This window comes from Heptranchias perlo, chromosome 4, assembly GCF_035084215.1.
Source record: "Heptranchias perlo isolate sHepPer1 chromosome 4, sHepPer1.hap1, whole genome shotgun sequence".
In the NCBI taxonomy this organism is placed as follows: domain Eukaryota; kingdom Metazoa; phylum Chordata; class Chondrichthyes; order Hexanchiformes; family Hexanchidae; genus Heptranchias; species Heptranchias perlo.
This window is the reverse complement of record NC_090328.1, coordinates 119,718,277-119,741,315: the sequence shown is the minus strand read 5'-3', so window position 1 is coordinate 119,741,315 and position 23,039 is coordinate 119,718,277. Positions and strand designations below refer to the sequence as shown.

The following is a 23,039-nucleotide window of genomic DNA, read 5'->3' as shown; positions in this document are numbered from 1 at the left end:
TCTGATCGCTGTGACACAATTCATATTTCTTACTTTTTATATACAGAGGACCACCCACACACACAGGTGGAACTCAAATGATTATTTCCTAACTCAAAATTCCACCGTGGCTCAACATATTATGCTACAAAATGGGGCACTTACTGGAACAATTCTTGGACTGTGTTATAATATACATGCGGAAACAACTTCATCCATTATATTTTTTTTAAAGTGATGTTTCATTTTTGCTGCTGGTCCTAACTTCTACTAGAAAGGCTGAATAAAGATCAAATACATCCGAGAAATTCCACGAGTGGCTAATGTGATTTTAGATTAGTGTCATGTTTTAAGATTTTTACCTATTCGACCTTGAAGGGTTAATTTATATTATGTTATGCTAAATTCTGTTCACAAGGGGGTGCACTCCCAGCAACACACAAACTATCTGGGACATTGATTAGGTTCATTAGTTGGGACACCAGAAGGAGTGAACAGAATTGTGTTTCTCACATACCTGATTAGTTTGAGGTAATGGGAATGGGCTACCACCTCCTCGACATTTTTGCACCTGTAATGTTAGAATGGCTTCCATTCACTGAGCACAGCAGGAGGATAAACTAAACAGGGGAGGCGCCTCATTTGAGTTAGCAGTTTTGATTGGCAACTCAGTGAGCCAATCATCAGAGAGTTGAGAGAGGGGCAGAGATAAAGCTTTTGGTTCTCTCTCTGTGGGAAGTCTGCAGCCATTTTGAATCTGGAACAGTCAGAGTGAGAGGCAGAGAACTCTCTCTAAGTTAATGCCAATCAGTGATATAAGATCACACAACAGTTATGGATGAGGAAGGTCATTTGACCCATCTAAATTAATTCATTCAGAAAAATTCTGAAATCTTCCCATTTTAGCTTTGAACTATTTCTTGAATTCCACGTATTGATCAGTGTGTGTGAGGAGTATTTCTGATATCAGTCCTAAATTTACCGTTAACTAGTGTCCCCTTGTCCTACTCTTTAAAGTAGTATTCTGGATATATCTTTTCCATTCCCTTGGCCATCTTGTATATATCTCTCTAAGATCATCTCTCAGACATCTTTCAGGGATGAAAAGCCCATGTTTTTTCAGTATTTTCTCATCACTCAGACTCCTGACACTAGGGACCAGCCCTGTGGCTCTTCTCTGCACTGCCTCCTGAATGTCTCCCTTGTGTGTCAGTTTTGAGTTTAAGAGCCTTTCATGTGGAACTTTGTTAAATGCCTTTTGCAAGTGTAGGTATACTATGTCGCAGGGCTTCCCACAGTCTGTTTGGGATGTCACTTCCTCAATGAAGTGGAGGAGTTTGGTCAAACAGATCTCCCCCTTTTGAATCTACGTTGACTGCTGTTTTATCAATGAACAAATCATCCTTAAGTTTATTTCAGATAATCAATTCCATTATTTTATATGGAATGGAGGTGGGTCTAATGGATCGATGGTTGCCTGTATTTATTATGCCGCCCCTTTTGAATAATGGCCACCACACTGGCCTGTTTCCAATCTACTGTTAGCTCCCTAAAGTCCGGTGACCGTCCCATAACGATTACCTGTGCTGTACAAATCTCCTTCCTCGTCTCTTTCAGCATTCTGGGATGAATTGATTCAGGTGATTTGATGATTTTGAGCCCTTTCAGCCTAAGACCTCCATCTCTTTTATATCAGTCACTGATTTTATTTATGTTATCTCCGTTTGAGAAGGCAATGTTGTTCACGTCTGCCCTTGTGAATACTTGGAGGAAGTATTCATTCATAATATTTACTATTTTGCATCCATCCTCAGTTTCAAGCCTGTTTGCATCTTTTATGGTTTTCTTTGATTTTTAAAAAAATGTTATGTTTAGTAGCTGCTGCAAAGCCTTTTTCCAAGTCATTATTTGCCCCTCTGACCCCTTTAACGGGCTTCTGCATTTCCTTCTTTTCATCCCAGCGAGCCTTTGCCCCAGCAGGATTTGTACATATTGCTTATCCTCTTTATATCACTTTTAATTTATTAATCAATTTGGGATCATGTTTGTTTAATGAGCGTATGTGTTTATCCTGCAGCTCAAAATCATCCTTTAAAGGGAACAGACAAGTAAAGTAGGCCCATATCAAGGGCAAAGTTTGCGTATTTAGCCGATACTTAGTGAATTGGTATGCTGTTCATTCACATATTTCATGTAAAATGAACCAGTTTATTGGTTTACAGTCGGACTGATCTCACCAGAGTGCTCATCAGCCCACCTTCCAAAAGTTAGGAGAAATGCGCGTGGGGAGAATGTATATACTGGATACCGTGATCCTGCACAATGAGGGGGGTTACTATCAGTGCCAGCCAGGTTCAGTTAGGAGCACTCTCGCCTCTGAATCAGAAGGTTGTAGGTTCAAGTCCCACTCCAAAGACTTGAGCACAAAATCTAGGTGGAGGTCATGAAAGGTGCTATATAAATGCAAGACTCCCTTTCTTTTTATTACAGCCCCAGGTCATGCTATCATATGACTAGATTTTGGTCAGTGAAAGTATACTCCTGATTTTAGGGGATACAGGGTCTGCTAACGGCAATGACCTACTGAATAGTTACTGCAGACCTGAAATTTGTATCAGCAAATAACTGAAACGGAAAATATATCTGCTAGATATTTCTAGTTAGTTGGGTCTTAAATAAAGTAGGTTAAACTATTCTCTTTTAAAAAAAAACCCTATATTTAGGTCACATTACACACCTTTATGTATATATAAGCAGAAAATGGTTTTAGAAGATGTCATGCAGTTTATAAAATAGGGAAATATCACTGACTTTATACTTGTGTATATAATTGAACTGAGAACTGATTCAGCACTCAAGTGCAGCCTGCTGCAAACATTTCAAAATGAACGTTACTTGGTGGACTAGCTAGTGTATAATATAGTTTTGCATAATGTAATAATTTGGGGTGACTTTTAACAAGGTAAATTTGTATATACTGAATCCAAAATGTGCAGATTCCTCATAAAACCTTGGCCCTTGAAAGTATGCTGTTGCATATTAGCACACAACACTTAACATGTTTGCATTAATTCCTTTGTCCGTTATTTTAAGAGGCATTAACTATGGATTAACACCTCATTTAAAATAGCAGAGTAACAGACAATGGAATTTAATACAAACACATTAAGTGCTAATAAGCTGATATCCCATAATGTAATTTCAAGGCCTCAGTGTATCAGCAAAACAAGCTTATAAAACCTAGTTTAAAAGTGGCCTTTTCTCCATCTATTCCCACCGATAAAGAAACTGCATCTTCAAGGGCCACTTAGTGGGCAATCATATTCTGTTAGGCATCACTCCTAAAAGTAGTAGTCTGCAAGAATGGTAGCGTTGAACAATAGGCAACACATGGGGAAAATAGGACTTATGGTGAAACTTTGAAGGCACATCAAAATCCGAGGGAATTGGTGAATACATACAAGTCAGACCACAAATTAACTGAAGTGCTTTAACGTTACAAAGTAAAATTCAGTACAGTTTTATGCTAGGGACCAAACAGCACTACATCTGGCAATTTGATATCTTGAAGTTCAATATATCAAGGCTGCTGCGTGTTAAATTCCACATGCACAGAAATCAACAAAACTACTAATGGAAATTATATATTGAAGACAGGTTGATGACTGCTATTTATAGAAGTGAATGCTTTAGTATTCCTTCTTTAAATAAAACAATGCAAGATTAAAAACTTCTGGTATAAAGATTAACCCTTACCTTATTACTCTCCTTGCTTAAGGGGATTTTAGCCAACAAGCTCTCCACTAAGTGCAGTTTTGTAAACCCTGGGCCTTCATTTATGATGGGTAAAGCACCGTTCCTCCCAATTTCACCTACTGCTACACAAGCAGCCATGGCCAGAGAAGGGGATGCATCATCTAAAAATGAAGCTGACATTTTTTAAAAAAAAACATATGTACACACATACATATACGCTCAGACATATTTTAACAAATTTAAAAGGAGATATCAGTCCAAAAATACAGCAATAAATATCTGCATACTATTAATTTTAAAAACTGCTAATATTTCTTCCTATTTATTGTAAAAAATTGTAATTCTGGGTCTCCTTTTCTTATCCAGCACTTCAGGAGCATGTGTTACATGGAGGGAATGCATTTGTCCTGGAGCAGCTGCATTCACAGCTCCAATGAAGCTGGTACTTTGGACCCAGCCTGGAGGACAATTTGCAGTCACCCACTCTGGAAAAAAAACACTTATCGACAGGGTACTTTGCACACCGACCTGCATCATAAACTCATTCTTCAAACAGTTCAATGCTCGCTGTAAAGCTCAAAGCTGGGGTCTGTTGACATGCCTAGTATTGCAAGTGTGGATTGGTGGTGGTTGGGGGGGGGGGACTCAGGGTAAAGGCTAAGAGGTTACACAGTTCATGGACCCATGCTGCATGCAGGTCTGCAAACTGAAACAGATCTCTCACCAATGTTAAAAGCAGTAGCAGAGGCCTGGTCAGCATGCTGCGGTCTTGTGGCCACCACCATAGGACTAAATGCATGAAAAGTGGGGGCGTGCCCCTGGATTCAGAAGAAGTGGAAGTAGGGAGACTCCTTTTTCCAGCATCCTACTGACCACCATATCTGGGCACTTCATCCCTAGTGAGTCCTCCAGAATGTTACCAGGGGGCTCCAAGAGTTAAATAATGGAGAGATTACATAAACTAGGCTTGTATTCCCTGGAATATAGAAGGTTATGTGATGACTTGATTACGGTTTTTGGGATTTTGAAAGGAATTGATAGGATAGAGAGAAACTTTTTCTGCTGGTGGGGGAGTCTAGGACAAGGGGACATAGTCTTAAAATCAGAGCCAAGCCATTCATAAGAGAAGTTAGGACACACTTCTTCACACAAAGGGTGGCAGGTGTATGGTACTCTCTCCTATAAAAAGCATTGGATGCTAGCTCAATTAATAATTTTAAATCTGACATCGAGAGATTTTTGCTAGCCAAGGGTATTAAGGGATATGGAGCCAAGGTGGGTAAATGGAGTTAGGATACAGGTCAACCATGATCTAAATGAATGGCAGATCAGGCTCAAGGGGCTGAATGGCCTCCTCCTGTTCCTATGGTTTTTCTGGTCAAGGCTGCTCACTTTGCATTGTGCCAGTCGGGCAGGGTTTCAAATGGCAATCTCCAGAATTGTAGATTAAGCTGATGTCTTTTGGAACTATTCAGGGCAGTGCCCACCTACACTGTCAAACAATGCCAGGCTTAAGAACTTTTCTAAAAGTCTGGTGGAAACCCAGGCATCCTCTATCTTTCAAAAAATATTTTAACAAAAAAAAACATTGGCTTAAATGGAACTTTTTGTGCTGGAGCTAAAACATTTGGAAGTAGGAAAATTTACAATGACTTAATAGTTATATCAGGTGCACTCACAAAAGAAACTATGAAAACATAATGCAGAGTTATATTTCAAGTTAATTACTAATTGTTTCTGTGGTTGACTGGATTAGCTGATCTTCTAGTGGTTCTTCAGTATCCGACTGTTCCATATCTTGGATATCTAAACTGGTTTTCTTCTTTCTGGCCAGGTACCGTCCTATCATATATCCTAAGGCCAACAAAGCTCCATGTTGTGTTTCGGGGCTCTATAGAGAATAGAAACATGAAAATCACAAATAAAGGTCGGTTACTTTTAAATTTCCCTTATTTACCTTGTTAGACTATCACACATTGACATTTTAAAAATGGCTGAGCGCACAGAGCAAAGACTATGGGCCCTGACAACATACCGGCTGTAGTGCTGAAGGCCTGTGCTCCAGAACTAGCCGCACCCCTAGCAAAGCTGTTCCAGTACAGCGACAACACTAGCATCTACCAAACAATGTGGAAATTTGCCCAGGTATATTCTGTCCACAAAAAGGACAAATACAACTCAGCCAACTACCGCCCCATCAACCTACTCCCAATCATCAGGAAAGTGACGAAAGAAGTCGTCGACAGTGCTATCAAGCAACACCTACTCACCAATAACCTGCTCACTGAAGCTCAGTTTGGGTTCCATTTTATTAAGAGCTTTGGTCCAAACATTGACACAAGAACTGATTTCCAGAGGTAAGGAGAGAGTGACTGCCCTTGACATCAAGACATCATTCAACTGAGTGTGGCACCAAAAAATCCTAATAAAACTGAAATCAATGGGGTCAGGAGGAAAACTCTCCAACAGCTGGAGTCATACCTGGCACAAAGGAAGATAGTTGTGGTTGTTGGAGGCCAATCATCTCAGCCCCAGGACATTGCTGCAGGAGTTCCTCATGGCAGCGTCCTAGGCCCAATTTTCTTCAGCTGTTTCATCAATGTCCTTCCCTCCAACACGAGGTCAGAAGTGGGGCTAATCACAGATGATTGCAGTGTTCAAGCTCCACTGGCAATTCCTCAGATAATAAAGCAGTCCATGCCAGCATGCAGCACGACCTGGACATCCTCCAGGCTTGGGCTGATAAGTGGCAAGTAACATTTGCGCCAGACAAGTACCAAGCAATGACCATCTCCAACAAGAGAGAGTCTAACCACCTCCCCTTGATATTCAACGGCATTACCATCGCCGAATCCCCCACCATCAACATCCTGGGGGTCACCATTGACCAGAAACTTAACTGGAACAGCCATATAAATACTGTGGCTACAAGAGCAGGTCAGAGACTGGGTATTCTGCGGCGAGTGACTCGCCTCCTGAAGCTCGACACCATCCAGGACAAAGCAGCCCGCTTGATTGGCACCCCATCCACCACCCTAAACTTTCACTCCCTTCACCACCAGTGCACTGTGGCTGCAGTGTGTACCATCCACAGGATGCACTGCAGCAACTCGCCAAGGCTTCTTCGACAGCACCTCCCAAACCCGCGACCTCTACCACCTAGAAGGACAAGGGCAGCAGGCACATGGGAACACCACCACCTGCACGTTCCCCTCCAAGTCTCACACCATCCCGACTTGGAAATATATTGTCGTTCCTTCATCGTCGTTGGGTCAAAATCTTGGAACTCCCTTCCTAACAGCGCTGTGGGAGAACTTTCACCACACAGACTGCAGCGATACAACAAGATGGCTCACCACCACCTCCTTAAGGACAATTAGGGATGGGCAATAAATGCTGGCCTCGCTAGCGACGCCCACATCCCATAAATGAATAAAAAAAGAGCCTAACTCCCCCCCCCCATGACATTCAGTGGCATTGCTATTGCCGAGTCCCCCACCATCAACATTCTGGGATCATCATTCACCAGAGACTCAATTGGACCAGCCACATAAATGCAGTGACTACTAGAGTAAGTCAGAGGCTGGGTATTCTGTGGCAAGTGGCTCACCTCCCTATTCCCCAAAGCCTCTCCACCACCTACAAAGTACAAATCAGGAGTGTGATGGAATACTCTCCACTTGCCTGGATTAGTGCAGCTCCAACAACACTCAAGAAGCTCGACACCATCCAGGACAAAGCAGTCTGCTTGATCGGCACCCCATCCACAAGCTTAAATATCCACTTCCTCCACCACTGGTGTACCATGGTTGTAGTGTGTACTATCTACAGGATGCACTGCAGTAACTCACCAAGGCGTCTTTGGCAGCACCTCCCAAACCCATGACCTCCACTACCTTAGAAGGACAAGGGCGGTAGGTGTCTGGGAACACCGTCACCGCCAAGTTCTCCTCCAGGTCACACACCATCCCGATTTGGACATATATCACCATCCCTTCATCATCGCTGGCTCAAAATCCTGGAACTCCCTATCTAACAGCGCTGTAGGAGTACCTTCACATGGACTGCAGCAGTTCAAGGAGGCAGCTCACCACCACCTTCTCAAGGGCAACAAATGCCAGCCTTGCCAGCAACACAAACATTACAAAAAATGATTTAAAAAATGCATTATTCCACGACCTGAAAAAATTAAGTGATTTAAGGCCACTGTCAATACAATTCTGTAATTGGTCCCTGGAAGGCAACAAGGATGTGACCTATTCGGATTTCTCTTAGGCAGGGGGTGGTGTGTGGACTGAGATGACTCAAAGTAGGAAAGAGGGAGGAAAAGCAAATTCCATACCCCCCAGATTACAAGGTAATCGGCAACACTCAGCAACAGTAATAATGTTTAACTAATTAAAATGAATACTTACACCGTCTTTAGTGCTCTTAATGAGATTCTGAACAGCCAAGTGCAGGTCATTCCCTGACATTGTGGTCAGCACAACAGCATAAAGCTGTGCTGCCAGCTCACGCATCTCATCTCTGTTTGTGTTCATAAGACCCTTTTCAAATGAAGGGGGAAAAAAAAAACAATGATCAAATATATTTCTTATTTACAGAAAAGTTTATTCCAGAATTTTTTTTTAAAAAACAGGAGGAAAACTTTGAAGACAAAATTTTAAAAAAATAAGTCCAAAATCAAGTCAATGCTTAAGATGGTCAGGAAACAACTCCGGAAAAATACACGTGTCAATTTTATTTCTGGATAAAAATTTTCACTGGAGAAAAATGTAATTTTGTTCCTGCCCAAAATCAATTATATTACACTAGGCGTTTCTAGATTTACAGATGAAATATTATATTAGCTAAATAAACACATTAAGTTTTGTGAAGAGGTTCGTAAAAAGCAGATTTTTAAAAAAATGTGCATTTAGCACCTTCAAGAAATGACTCAAACCACGTTACTATGTGGGCGAATACAGTAACCAATTTCCGAATAGCAGCATCCCGCAAACAACGATGAGATGATTGACCAACTAATCTGTTTTTGTGGTGATGGCTAAGGGAGAAATATTGGACAGGAGAACTCACTGGTTTTCCTCAAACAGAGCCATGGCATCTTTGAATTCCACCTGAATAGGGGCAGATAGGGCCTCAGTTTAATGTCTCAACCATAAGATGGCAATCTGCAACATTCCCTCAGTCCTACAGTGTCAGCCCTAGATTGTGGCGCTCAAATCCTGGATCAAACTTGAACCCTTAAACCAGGGGCAAGAGTGCCAAACATTTCTGTTCATAAAATGTAGAAAAAAAACCAAACAATAAATATTTAAACTCAATAGTTAAGTTTGAAAACAGTACTCAGTATTTTCACTTTATTTTCCTTCCACAAAAAGGTCTATTTTAGCAATTAATGAGCATACCTTAATCCAATCTATTTTGTCTGTGAACTGCGCAGCCAATTTCTGTGGATAGATCGAGACTACTTCCAATAGACAGTACATCACAGGCAATCCTAACATTTCCAGGGAGGAAGACAGAAAGGAAGAGGAACAGAATCAAAGCACAAAATTAATTAGAATGTTTTGTATCATGGAGCACGAAATTACATCCCATTTCCTGCAGTCACAAAAGTCAATCCCAAACAAAAATCATCACTTCCTAGCTTATTACTGATTGGATGGATTCTGCTATTTGTAACATGAAAACATTACTGTGCAGTTGTCCAGTTCTATATGTCAGAAAACAAAAGTGCAGTTTGTCTTAGTTACAATTCTGCACGACGGTTTAAGGGTTCCTATGGCAGTTACTTCCTGTTCACAAACTCAGGGCAAATTTCAATATGCAGATTTGAACACGAAAGAGTCACAGGAGAGCCTAATCCTATACCAATTTTGTGTATGTGCCAACACAAGGATCAAGATCAAAAATAACTGTAGACTAATTTCTGCAATAAAAAAATCATAATTTTAGGGTTAACTCCAATACCCATTCGGCCCAGAAAGATGAATTCCAAAACTAAACTCTATAATCTAGAGGGGAGATAACTAGAAATTTTTTTTACACAGCGAGTTATGATCTGGAATGTACTGCCTGAAAGGGTGGTGGAAGCAGATTCAATAGTAACTTTCAAAAGGGATATATACTTGAAACGGAAAAATATGTAGGGCTTTGGGGAAAGAAAAGGGGAGTGGGACTAATTGGTAGCTCTTTCAAAGAGCCAGCATAGGCACGATGGGCCGAATGGCCTCCTTCCGTGCTGTATGATTCTGTGACAAAAACCAGAATCAGTGTTGACAAACTGCAGTCGTGGTGTGACACAGCTTTCCCTGTTTAGTGGGAGGAGTATTTCATTTTCTCTCTACCAATGGGCAACGTTGAGGTAGCATGCAACTTCAGTCACCTGTATCATTACAAACAGCTAAACAAGGTTCCATGGGTGACGAAGCAATGAAGGTACAGCTAGTGATACAAATCAGACCCTTTGGGCATTATATTTTATGAAGAAAGTTCAAAGTGTTTACTTGGAATATGTTCTATTTGTTTTGATTAAGCCCGAAGTTTTCTGATTACGAGCATTTTGTTTAACTTGGCTCAAAAAAACCAGCTGATTTCACCTAATTTGTTGACCTGAATTCATGAACCATAGAAAAGATACAGCACAGAAGGGGGCCATTCAGCCCATCGTGTCTGCGCTGGCTCGTAGAACAACCAGGTGCCCGTTCTAATTCCACCTTCCAGCACCCGGTCCGTAGCCCTGCAGCTTACAGCACTTTAGGTGCAGGTCCAGGTACTTTTTAAAAGAGTTGAGGGTCCCTGCCTCTACCACCAATTTGGGCAGCAAATTCCATACCCCCCACCACTCTCTGGGTAAAAAAGTTTTCCTCATGTCCCCTCTAATCCTTCCGCCAATCAGCTTAAATCTATGTTCTCTAGTTCTTGAACTCTCCGCTAGGGGAAACAGGTACTTCCTGTCTACTCCATCTGGGCCCCTCATAATTTTGTACACCTCAATCAAGTCACCCCTCAGCCTCCTCTGCTCCAAGGAAAACAACCCCAGTTGAACCCCAGAAAAATGTAAAAGATCAGAAGGCCCATCTATGAGGCACACAGGGGGAGTGGGACTAATTGGAGAGCTCTTTCAAAAGAGCTGGCACAGGCACAATGGGCCGAATGGCCTCCTTCTGTGCTGTATGATTCTACATCTCCCCAAAAACTCAAATGTGGCCCTGACAGTGGTATGCCCCCTGCTCCCCCCCCCACCAGCCCACAGTAATTAGGAAGTCAATGTATAGGGTACCATGTCCAAAAACCCAACTCCAACAACTCCAGCACATTGTGCCACATTTCTAGCTTCTCATTCTAACACCTGCTTCCACCAGCAAACATCTCATTCTTCTGCATCATTCATTCCATTTATATAAGCTACACAATGGGGGAAACCAATATTGATACACCATTAAGCAATATGTGGCACACGACTCAGTACTAATCAATTTGGATTACCTGAAATGGTCTATTGCTGGTATACTCTATGAAGTGCACTTCTGGAATGCATTCTTAATTTTTCTTTTTTGAACCATGAATTGCATCCATCTGAATGAGAGCTACTGTCTAGGGGCCAGGTACTAGGCTATGAAGCAAAGCCATCAATGCTTCAACAGAAATGCTAACAATGAAACTCTGCTGTAACAATCCATACACAATATATTAAAACAAGCATTTTGTTTATTGGGCCACAGAACAAGCTGCACTCATTGACAATAGTAATGAAGACATGTCAATGACGAATGTGATTCTGGTAGTTGCTGGGAGCACAGAAAAAACAAAAGGAATTGTATACAGGCGCCAATGACTTCCCATGTTCTGGTGTATGCTTCAAAAGCCAGCAATACATTAAGTTCACAATTAGATAGTTATGTTCTACCTACTTTTCCATTGATCTTACCTCCTATGGTTGACAGTAACTGCTCAAGAAGGTCAATGTACACTTGCACTGGATTCATTTCTCCATTCTTTGAGGACGACGGTGAAATGAAAGTGTCGGAAGCCAAACTTCTGACGTAGCGACCAATGGCTGGAGCGTGATCCTGCATGTCAACGAAACTCTGAGATGTGGGTACCACCCCTGCGCTGTGTGCCAGGCACATTCGCAGGTACAGGATAATCTACAGACACAACCAAATTGCGAATTTATTATTTTTAAACCAAAAGGATTATTTTCTTTTTAACTGCAAACAGGGAAAACTGTTAAGTGTCATCAAATCCATGGTTCTGGATTCAATTAGCTATAAAAGAGACGTAATCTTTGCAAAACGTCTCACTCCAATATGCTCAAGAGACAGGTTAGGCCATGACTCAACTTTTACACTGCAAGTTTAGCATTGGTGTGCAGACAGTTCCACACCAAACTACCAGTATGATGTAACCTTAGAGAATGTTTCCATTATATTTTTGAAAAGCACTCTCTTTAAAAGCTATTAAAAAAGTTAACTGAAATAACTAGGTACTTCGGCAAAAAAATCTTGAGCGCTTAAAGGAGAATTCTGCATAAACTTGGGGTGGATAGAAAAGAATAGCTACAGTTTAATTTGGAGAGAAATGCAAAGGGGGAAGAGAAGTCATTTTAGAAAATATTTTCCAACCTGAAGATTAATATGGCCAAATATTATTTTCCAAGTAATCAATATAATTTTTAAAATAAAGTCAATATAACCATCTTTCAAAATGAAATACTCTTTTCTGAAACCTACCCTAATCATGAAAACCATTGCGACATTAGGTACACTTATACTTGTAATAAATCAAATCAATTTTAGGCTTGATGGTACAATTTCTATACCTCTCCAGTGTATGAAAATGATCCTCATGCTAGGTCCAATTTGAGTAAACTTGTCCCATTATAAATATTAAAATGCGTAGCTTAAACTCTGACATTAACAGCAGCACAACTCCCATTGCACAAGGAAGAACATCATCCTTGCATCACATGTAATTGTGTGAATTAAATGAAGTAAATCAGCTAATGAATGGATAATGATTCTGTTCCACATTGTGAAAACCTTACTTGTATGCAATAGAATTTAGGTCTGGAAACTCATAACAATGGTAAGTGCCCAGTATTCTCCCTATATCAATTTCTTCTATTCAATCTTTCCTCTTTTTCTACTCAATTTAATTCACCCACCACTTTGTTATTTTTCCCTTATATGCCCAGACTAGAGGATAATGGGATAACTGCAAATAATTTGAATGTTCCAGAAACCTATTTTAAGTATCAAACAAACTTCTAGATTGTCTGATCTCCTTGATTAATACACATTTTAGCGTCATTTTACATTCCTTACCTCACCATATGTAGCAGGGTTAAATGGCAGAACGTGTGTTCCTGCGATATATTTTGCTGAAGTTTTTATCCTCTGAGAGGCCTGACGAGAAAGAAAAAAAAGTTAGAATGCATGTTCTTACTCTCAAGTGGAAGGTGGAATGGAATAGTTGAGCTTAAAAAAGTGCAGAAGGTGCTTGGAATAAAGTTCCAGGACCTGATATGCTTTTAAAGGGGTGGTGCACGAGACCTTTTTGCTAATTTAAGACTTTGACTGCGACTATATAGAGAACTTAAGACCGCTCCTATGCACAGGATAACCACATCAAGACTCCTTTAAGTAGCCAGTATAGAGATAACTGTGGAATAGTCTTCTAGTCGCCTTTTAATAAGTGTTCCCTCCAACAATCACTTAAATTGTTATAAACATTGTAAAATCAAACTTTCTGTGAAAAAAGGTACGACTCGAGTGTATAAGAAGCCACATTTAGAAAAAAAGTTTTTAAGAATCTGAATGAACAGTTAAGTTTTGGTAGACACTAACAGACACTGGAACTGTGGACTATCTTGCCGTAGCTTTTTAATTAAGACCCAATTTGAATTATCAGATAATTTGAATTAAACGACTTTGCATTGGGGAGTAGACTATATAAGTTGTTGGAATGATAACCTACCATACACTCTTAATTCTAATTATTTAGATTAACAATGGCAGAAAGTTGGAGTAGTCAGTGGAGCCTCTCAATAAAGCTTCAGAGGAGAAAAACAAAAATTACCTTATCCTGAATGTAATGGACCATTTCAGGAAAAGATGGCATGACCTTAGGGGTGCTTTCCTTCTCTGTCATTTGCTTTGGTAGAGCCCTCAGCACACGTTGTGCTTCCCCATGGACTTCTTCTCTCCTAATGTTAAACACAGAGTTAGACGACCAAATACTGGACTCTGGTTAAAAGTGTCCTTTGTCTTGTCTTGTTAAGCTAATTTTACAAAGCTATAAATTTACTGTGGCTGATTCATTTGTTCTTATTTGACTAAATATTTCCTTCATTCCATACATTTTACTTTCGAAGGTAACTGAGGTGAATAGAAATGTATGTTTAAAAATAAACAGTGCTCTGACAAACCAAGTTAAGCAGTACATTTCTTCAGTGGATTTAATTGCTGCATATTACATTTTCCCGGTATAAAAGAGGACACTTACGGGTCTCCTGCAGCAAGTAACAGCATGTATCTGGATGGTATATGGTCTGAGGCAAACACCGTGCTGGCAAATTTCACAGCAACCTGCCGGACTTGCACTTCAGGCTGCAGAAATAGCAAGAGAATGTGGCTTAAAGAGATTCTTTATGCACAGTTAAAGAATCATAGAACGGTTACAGCACGGAAGGAGGCCATTCGGCCCATCAAGTCCGCACCGGCTCTATGCAAGAGCAATCCAGCTAGTCCCACTCCCCTGCCCTATCCCCATAGCCCTGCAAATTTTTTACTTTCAAGTACTTATCCAGTTCCCTTTTGAAGGCCATGATTGAATCTGCCTCCACTACCCCCTCAGGCAGCACATTCCAGATCCTAACCACTCACTGTGTAAAAAAGCTTTTCCTCGTCATCTTAAATCTATGTCCTCTGGTTCTTGACCCTTCTGCCAATGGGAATAGTTTCTCTCTATCTAATCTATCTAGACCCTTCATGATTTTGACCAGCTCTATCAAATCTCCTCACAACCTTCTCTGTTCCAAGAAGAACAACCCCAGCTTCTCCAGTCTATCCACGTAACTAAAGTCCCTCATCCCTGGAATCATTCCAGTAAATCTCTTAGGCACGATCTAAGGCCTTCACATCTTTCCCAAAGTGAGGTGCCCAGAACTGGACACAATACTCCAGTTGTGGCCGAACCAGTGTTTTATAAAGGTTCAATATGACTTCCATACTTTTGTACTCTATGCCTCTATTTATAAAGCCCAGGATCCGGTATGCTTTTTTAACCACTTTCTCAACCTGCCCTGCCATCTTCAACGATTTGAGCACATATACCCCCAGATCTCTTTTCCTGTACCCCTTTTAGAGTTGTGCCCTCTAGTTTATATTGCCTCTCCTCATTCCTCCTACCGAAATCTATCACTTCGCATTTTTCTGCGTTAAATTTCATCTGCCATGTGTCCACCCATGCCACCAGCCTGTCTATATCCTCTTGAAGTCTATCACTATCCTCCTTACTGTTTACTACCCGTCCAAGTTTTGTGTCATCTGCAAATTTTGAAATTGTGCCCTGTACACCCAAGTCCAAGTTAATAATATATCAAGAAAAGCAGTGGTCCCAGCACCGACCCCTGGGGAACACTACTGTACACCTCCCTCCAATCCAAAAAACAACCATTCACCACGACTCTCTGTTGCCTGTCACTCAGCCAATTCTGTATCCATGTTGCTACTACCCCCTTTATTCCATGTTTTTCTTCAATATCTTAAAGGGAGTTCCATATTTAGAACAGTCATTGACCTAGATTTTACAAGTTAATTTCAGAAATTCCTAATGTAGTGTTCAGTATAGCTGCATGTATCCAATTTGCTACACACCATATCGGTTGTATTTGTAGAAAAACTTAACAGCAAGTAGTAAAATCTTGAGGCTCGTTCCTACACCATAAGCCATTGCTACAAACATTAATTGTAGGTTTTATGTAACTTTTTTTGTAGGAAGAACAGTCATAAATTTCAGCTCGATCCTAATTAGCATTTAAAACGATGGTCAAAATTTGTCAATAAAGGACAACATAATTTGACAAATGATAGCACAATTAATAGCCATCTGTAATTATATTATTAATGCATAAAGTTAGCGCAACTGATGCTACAAATGACATTTAAAATTCTTCAACTCTCGCCACATACCCCTCAATGAAAAATATAGCCATTTTTCACATTAATGCACTCTATTCTACCATAATTTTGAGAGTTTATAATGATCATAACATGAAGGGCATTTTTATGCATCAGTCTGTTAATATTTGGTTATGTTTGGAAATACCTTCTCCAGATACGCAGCAACTAGAGCTTCCATGAGTGTAAGAGAAGCTCCTTGCAACGAACAATAGGCTCCTACCATCATAGCCAGAGCTTCCTGAATGGAAAGCCTGATGTCAGGACCTTCCTAATAATAAAACAAATAAAGATTCACTGTACTATCGGTGCTACAATTTTTAAGAAACACAACCAGGCACTATACTATAAAAGAAAAATTTCCAGAGAGTTTCCACATACCTTGCACATGGCTTCAAAAAACTGTTGCACAAGTGCTAAATCTTTCGTGAAAAGTTGTGGTAAACGGCTATATGTGGAGGGTAGAAAAACACATTTCACTGATAAAATATAATGGTTACTCAATATGTACAGATATCTAAAGTCTTCCATGTTTTTTGTATTGGAAGATTGGCTCGTGTGGAGTATAAACATTGGCATAGACCAGTTGGGCCGAATAGCCTTTTTCTATGCTGTAAATTCTATGTAATTTGCATGGCTAATAAATGAAGGTTTCAATACTAATTACGAGTGGGAATGATCTTTCAGATGATTTTGTTCCTTTAAATTGCTCGCATTAGTTCTTTACTCCCTTCTAAAGCTTCCCCTATGTCACATGCCATCCCCACCCTTGGTATATTAGGCAGCATAACGGATGCAGATAGAGAAAACTACAAAGATAAGTGCCTCCAGTGTCCCAAATTTGACTATGGTTGCTGCTGAGAGCACAATAAAGCTTTAAAAATTGTTCTGTGCTAACACCAGGCAAGTCATAGATTTTCCAAAGCCTACTGTATGCTCCAGCAAATCTGGCTCAGCAAGTGATCAGATTAACTGTGCATTTCAACTTCTGCATACAAATCACGGAACTATTGGTGATCTAAAATTGTTGTTCCTCAAAATAGTTCATATGTGGGAAATGCAAAATATTCGCTGCAGATTAGAAAATGTATTCTCGTGACTTGGGCATGCAAGTGGAAGAAATATATTTTTCAGAGATTTCTACTGAGGTTCACAGCTCCAATTTACTATTTCACTGCCCCCTAAATGCCATGTTCCTTTTGTAATATTATCCACTCAATTTGTTCCCAACTTTATTGAACTATGTAAGGTTTAATTTTTAAATGTATTATGAACATGCTCCATTTCACTTTATCATAGAATCATACCACACAAAAGGAGGCCATTTGGCCCATTGTGCCTGTGCCGGCTCTTTGAAACAGCTCTCCAATTAGTCCCACTCCCCTGCTTGTGCCCCTTTTCAAGTACTTATCCAATTCCCTTTTGAAAGTGACTATTGAATCTGCTTCCACCGGCCTTTCAGGCAGTGCATTCCAGATCAGAACAACTCGCTGAGTAAAAAAAAAATTCTCCTCATTTCCCCTCTGATTCTTTTGCCAATTGCCTTAGATCTGTGTCCTCTGGCTAACGATTCTCCAGCCAGCGGAAACAGTTTCTCCCTATGTACTCTATCAAAACCCCTCAGAATTTGTGAATTATGAAATGTTGGTTGCTTATAACGTTCAATAACCTATAAAAGGGAGCAAGACAAGAGCTCACTTGTTAAGAATGGTGAAGAAATCAAGTATATTGTCTTATGGTTGGAGATAACACGTTGCTGGAGACATGCTATAGACAGAGCTAAGTGAATCCACAACCAACGGATCAGATCAAAGCTCTGCAGTCCTGCAACATCCAGTCGTGAATGATGGTGGACAATTAAACAACTAACGGGAGGAGGAGTCTCTGTAAACATCCCCATCCTCAATGATGGCAGAGTCCAGCATGTGGGTGCAAAAGGCAAGGCTGAAGCGTTTGCAACCATCTTCAGCCAGAAGTGCCGAGTGGATGATCAATCTTGGCCTCCTCCCGATATCCCCACCATTGCAGAAGCCGGTCTTCAGCCAATTCGATTCACTCCATGTGATATCAAGAAACGGCTGAGTGCACACTGGATACAACAAAGGCTATGGGCCCTAACAACATCCCAACTGTAGTGCTGAAGACTTGTGCTCCAGAACTAGCCGCGCCTCTAGCATAACTGTTCCAGTACAGCTACAACACTGGCATCTACCCGACAATGTGGAAAATTGCCCAGGTATGTCCTGTCCACAAAAAGCCGGACAAATCCAATCCGGCCAATTACCGCCCCATCAGTCTACTCTCAATCATCAGTAAAGTGATGGAAGGTGTCGTCGACAGTGTTATCAAACGCCACTTACTCACCAATGCTCAGTTTGGGTTTCGTCAGGACCACTTGGCTCCAGACCTCATTACAGCCTTGGTCCAAACATGGACAAAAGAGCTGAATTCCAGAGGTGAGGTGAGAGTGACTGCCCTTGACATCAAGGCAGCATTTGACCGAGTGTGGCACCAAGGAGCCCTAGTAAAATTGAAGTCAATGGGAATCAGGGGGAAAACTCTCCAGTGGCTGGAGTCATACCTAGCACAAAAGAAGATGGCAGTGATTGTTGGAGGCCAATCATCTCAGCCCCCAGGACATTGCTGCAGGAGTTCCTCAGGGCAGTGTCCTTGGCCCAACCATCTTCAGCTGCTTCATCAATGACCTTCCTTCCATCATAAAGGTCAGAAACGGGGATGTTCGTTGATGATTCAAAATGTTCAGTTCCATTCTCAACCCTCAGATAATGAAGCAGTCCGTGCCCACATGCAGCAAGACTTGGATAACATCCTGGCTTGGGCTGATAAGTGGCAAGTAATATCTGCGCCAGACAAGTGCCAGGCAGTGACCATCTCTAACAAGAGAGAGTCTAACCACCTCTCCTTGACATTCAACGGCATTACCATCGTTGAATTCCCCCATCATCAACATCCTGGAGGTCACCATTGACCAGAAACTTAACTAGACCAGCCACATAAATACTGTGGCTACAAGACCAGCTCAGAGGCTGGGTATTCTGTGGTGGGTGATTCACCTCCTGACTCCCCAAAGCCTTTCCACCATCTACAAGGCACAAGTCAGGAGCGTAATGGAATACTCTCCACTTGCCTGGAGCTCCAACAACACTCAAGAAGCTCGACACCATCCAGGGCAAAGCAGTCCGCTTGATTGGCACCTCATCCACCACCCTAAACATTCACTCCCTTCACTACCGACGCACAGTGGCTGCAGTGTACACCATCCACAGGATGCACTGCAGCAACTCGCCAAGGCTTCTTCGACAGCACCTCCCAAACCCGCGACCTCTACCATCTAGAAGGACAAGGGTAAGAGGCACATAGGAACAACACCACCTGCACACACCATCCAGACTTAGAAATATATTGCCGTTCCTTCATAGTCACTGGGTCAAAATCCTGGAACTCCCTACCTAACAGCATTGTGGGAGAACCTTCACCACACGGACTGCAGCGGTTCAAGAAGGCAGCTTACCACCACCTTCTCAAAGGCGATTAGGGATGGACAATAAATGCTGGCCTTGCCAGCGACGCCCACATCCCATGAACAAATAAAAAGTCCACAAATTCAGACAGTTCATTTTGAAAAGAAACCCAGAATATGATGTAAAATATTTTACATTACTGAGCTATTCATTCAAAAATGGATGTACAAAGATACCTACTGTATCATGAAATACTCCTCGACATGCAAAAAAGATGCAAAACATTAGAACTATACATCAATACGGCACAATATTAAAAAACTACAACTTAAAATAAAATTAGAAATATTCACCTGGATAATTTTCCAACTGCTGAATATGCCATAGAAAGAGCTTTTGGATCCTTGGTCAGGATAAAAGAACAGTTTTTTTTAAAAAAATGCAATATATTAGATTCCAGAGGCAAGGGACAGTGACTAAGATGGCAGAAAGACTTGAATAGAATAAAAGTTTTCTAAACAGCAAAATCAACTGGCTTACAGTGCATTTAAGCTAATTACATTTTCTTAAGGAGAAAATTGACAGAGTACATCTGTGAGCATCCCCAAATGGCTCAATTGATTGAGGCAAGGAGTACCTCAGCCACAGAGGAGAAAGGTTCCATAGTCAATCCCAGTTCTGTGTTAGGTTAGCAGTACAGGTGCTACAATTGGGCTCAGTGTCCTTGCTTAGGGAGAGGAAAATCAGCCAGATTACCTGATGGCTATTTAGTGTCTCCCACTGGAAGGAAATGCGTGCGTACACGTTGGGCAAGGACAGAATTAGCCTTGGCAATGATGCACACAAAGTTGAATAGCCTGCTGACTTTCACTGTCTAAGCTCATCACACATGAATATCCATTTGGCTGAGGAGAGCAGAGGACAGCCATGGAATCATCCACCAGCAAGGAGTCAGTGCCTTCAAGTGAGGAAAGGGAATGGGGAGAAAATAGGAAGAAAAAAGAAACCCTAAATGCCAAATTTGATCACTGGTTCTTAGCTGTAGGAGTGATACAATTGGCATCAATGCCCCGTCTGAGGTTTCTACTCCCAATTACTATAGAGTTACCTCTAGGTGAGGACAGGAATGGACTTGGTTGTGATGCGACCCACAGTCCAATAGTCTCCTGACAGGCAATGTCTCACGCATGAAGGATGGCTACTTCCGTGAGGTACCTGAAGATTGTTGGGCACTTCGGGAACTCTAACCTAATTTAAGATACCGCACTTTCATAAGAGACAGTGAGAAAAGAGGAGAAAATTGAAGAGTAAAGTAGAGGTGTCAAAATAATTACAAGTTCATGGATCAAATAGATTTCAGAAGCCTTACCTCTTTATATTCATTGATCAATTTAGTAAGTCCATTTAGAAGCATTGGTCCCAAAGGTTTAATTTTATTATCAGGACAACTGTAAATAATAAGGAAGGTTAGCACAAACAATAAAGGGAGTATGCTATTTAAAAAAATGTTCTACTTACCGCCACCTCAAATGTTAAATTGACAAGCAGTGAAACTAGACTTTTGTTTAAAAAATGAAAATGCTCTACTACTTGTGTTCTATAAATGTGTCCCCTAACAGCATAACCTTGCAGCAAATTAACCTTTCTTTTAGGATCAAAAACTGACAACCCCACTGGATAGGCAAATCTAGATTTTCCAACCAGATATCCACATATTCAAATAAAAAACCTGACCGTTACAGAACAAATGATCCCAACTGTTTATTTAAGAATGTGTCAGCAGCCTCTCTCGGCAGAAAATCAGTACTGCAATTGGGCAGTATTTACCTTAGCCATGTTGGTTCATTCAGATTGTCTCTGGAACTAATGTAGATGAATCAGGCATTGTTATCGTGCCTTGCAGCATGTAATGCTATACTTAAGTTAAAGTTCAATAACTAGAAAAAAAAGTGTGTGTTACTTACAAGCTGAATCGTGGCAGATTAGGCAGCCACTTAAGAGAAACAGTTCAAATCAATGGAACTCAAATGTTTTAAAAAAAATATTTATTGTATTGCTCCCTCTCACTCACCTAGATTCTCCTTGGGTCTCCCTCACCTGCCCTCCCTCTAGCCTGACTCATTTCCTAGCATTCAGTAATGCTGCTCTTGAACCAGTTGATTGATGGCGTCCATTTCTCCCTTCTTGTGCATACCTCCACCGCCACCCCTTCCCCCCCCCCAAACCCCTCCGATGGACAAAGATTGGGGATTCACCACATTGGGAGTTTTCTAATTACGTAAAACACGAAGCATCAGGCTACCTGGCACTATCAATTCAGACAAGATATATTTCACACAAGGAATGCTTTGAAGGGGGTATCATGAGCAATTTGTAGCTTATTTCTCCCTTATGATTCATATAAAATAAAAAAGAAATATATAAAAAATACGTAATATATATATAGATAATTGAGAGAACTTTTTATTTATAGCTTTAACCAGATAATCCGTGCAAGGCTTCACATTTATAACAATCTAACTTTTACTGTAATATATTAATTCTTTAAAGTATTAGAACTTACACTGAACATATATGGTGTACAAATTGTAGGGTGAGTCCTCTCAACTTTGCATTTGTATTGGCACCAAACAATCCATCGTATACCACCTGTGAAAACAAGACTGTGAATCATCACTATTTTATCAGATCTATGTCCTCACAAACAATTAACAGTTCACATTATTTAACGGTCAAATTAAACCCTCTGCTATATAACAGTTTTAAGGTTAACAGTTTGTGCAGCTAGTGTAATTTTCCATGTTCGCACTGCAACCGAGATGCCTCGCAGTCCAGCTGTGCATTCTGGCAAACCTCAGGCGTACTGCCCATTAATGGAGTGAATAGGATAGGCATGTCACCCAGGATTTCCCAGTATTACATAGAATTTGCAGCACAGAAACAGGCCATTCGGCTCAACTTGTCTATGCCGGTGTTTATGCTCCACACGAGCCTCCTCCCACCCTACTTCATTTAACCCTATCAGCATATCCTTCTATTCCTTTCTCCCTCATGTACTTATTTAGCTTCCCCTTAAACACATCTATGCTTTCTGCCTCAACCACTCCATGAATTCCTTATTAGATTTATTAGTGACTATCTTATATTTATGGCCCCTAGTTTTGGATTCCCCCCAAGTGGAAACATCTTCTCTATGTTTACCCTATCTAATCCCTTCATAATTTTAACAACCATAATATTCACAGTCAGAGGGCATGGATCCCCACCAGCAGTGAAACTCAGAAAATCAGCCCTTTGATTTCTGGATGGATGACCGCAAAGTACTTCATGAGCATCCCACACTAAAATCATAAGATACTAGAAATGTTTATGGGCGTTGTACAACTAAGTACTTTCCTAGCAAATAGTAACTTTCTACGTTTCTCAACTTGTGCCTATAATGCTGTGAAAAATTCAGACGGCAATATTGTCAGGTCACAATTTTACAAGTCAGCTTGAATAATGTTCTACACAATGTATCACTTTTATTGGGAAACCCAATCATTGAGTTACTAAACACTGCAGAGGGAGAGGGGGACTGACATCTCCCTTGTGGAGAAAAACTAATGCTGCAAGCTGCATTACTCCTAAACAT

The 23,039-nt window shown here is 40.9% G+C and overlaps 1 protein-coding gene across 1 annotated transcript in view; it reads right to left on the bottom strand.

Moving 5' to 3' along the window:
- The window catches only part of ecpas (Ecm29 proteasome adaptor and scaffold), a 100,764-nt gene that overhangs the window by 45,305 nt on the left and 32,420 nt on the right, over positions 1–23,039 (bottom strand). Inside the window, exons 10-22 of the mRNA XM_067983574.1 lie at positions 21,969–22,054; positions 20,775–20,853; positions 19,759–19,808; positions 16,305–16,371; positions 16,072–16,194; positions 14,248–14,351; positions 13,822–13,948; positions 13,068–13,148; positions 11,669–11,888; positions 9,144–9,235; positions 8,151–8,282; positions 5,464–5,626; positions 3,736–3,908 (exon numbers count right to left, since the gene is read on the bottom strand). Coding sequence (XP_067839675.1) covers positions 3,736–3,908; positions 5,464–5,626; positions 8,151–8,282; positions 9,144–9,235; positions 11,669–11,888; positions 13,068–13,148; positions 13,822–13,948; positions 14,248–14,351; positions 16,072–16,194; positions 16,305–16,371; positions 19,759–19,808; positions 20,775–20,853; positions 21,969–22,054 — 1,497 coding nt within the window. The remainder of the gene's footprint in view (positions 1–3,735; positions 3,909–5,463; positions 5,627–8,150; positions 8,283–9,143; positions 9,236–11,668; positions 11,889–13,067; positions 13,149–13,821; positions 13,949–14,247; positions 14,352–16,071; positions 16,195–16,304; positions 16,372–19,758; positions 19,809–20,774; positions 20,854–21,968; positions 22,055–23,039) is intronic.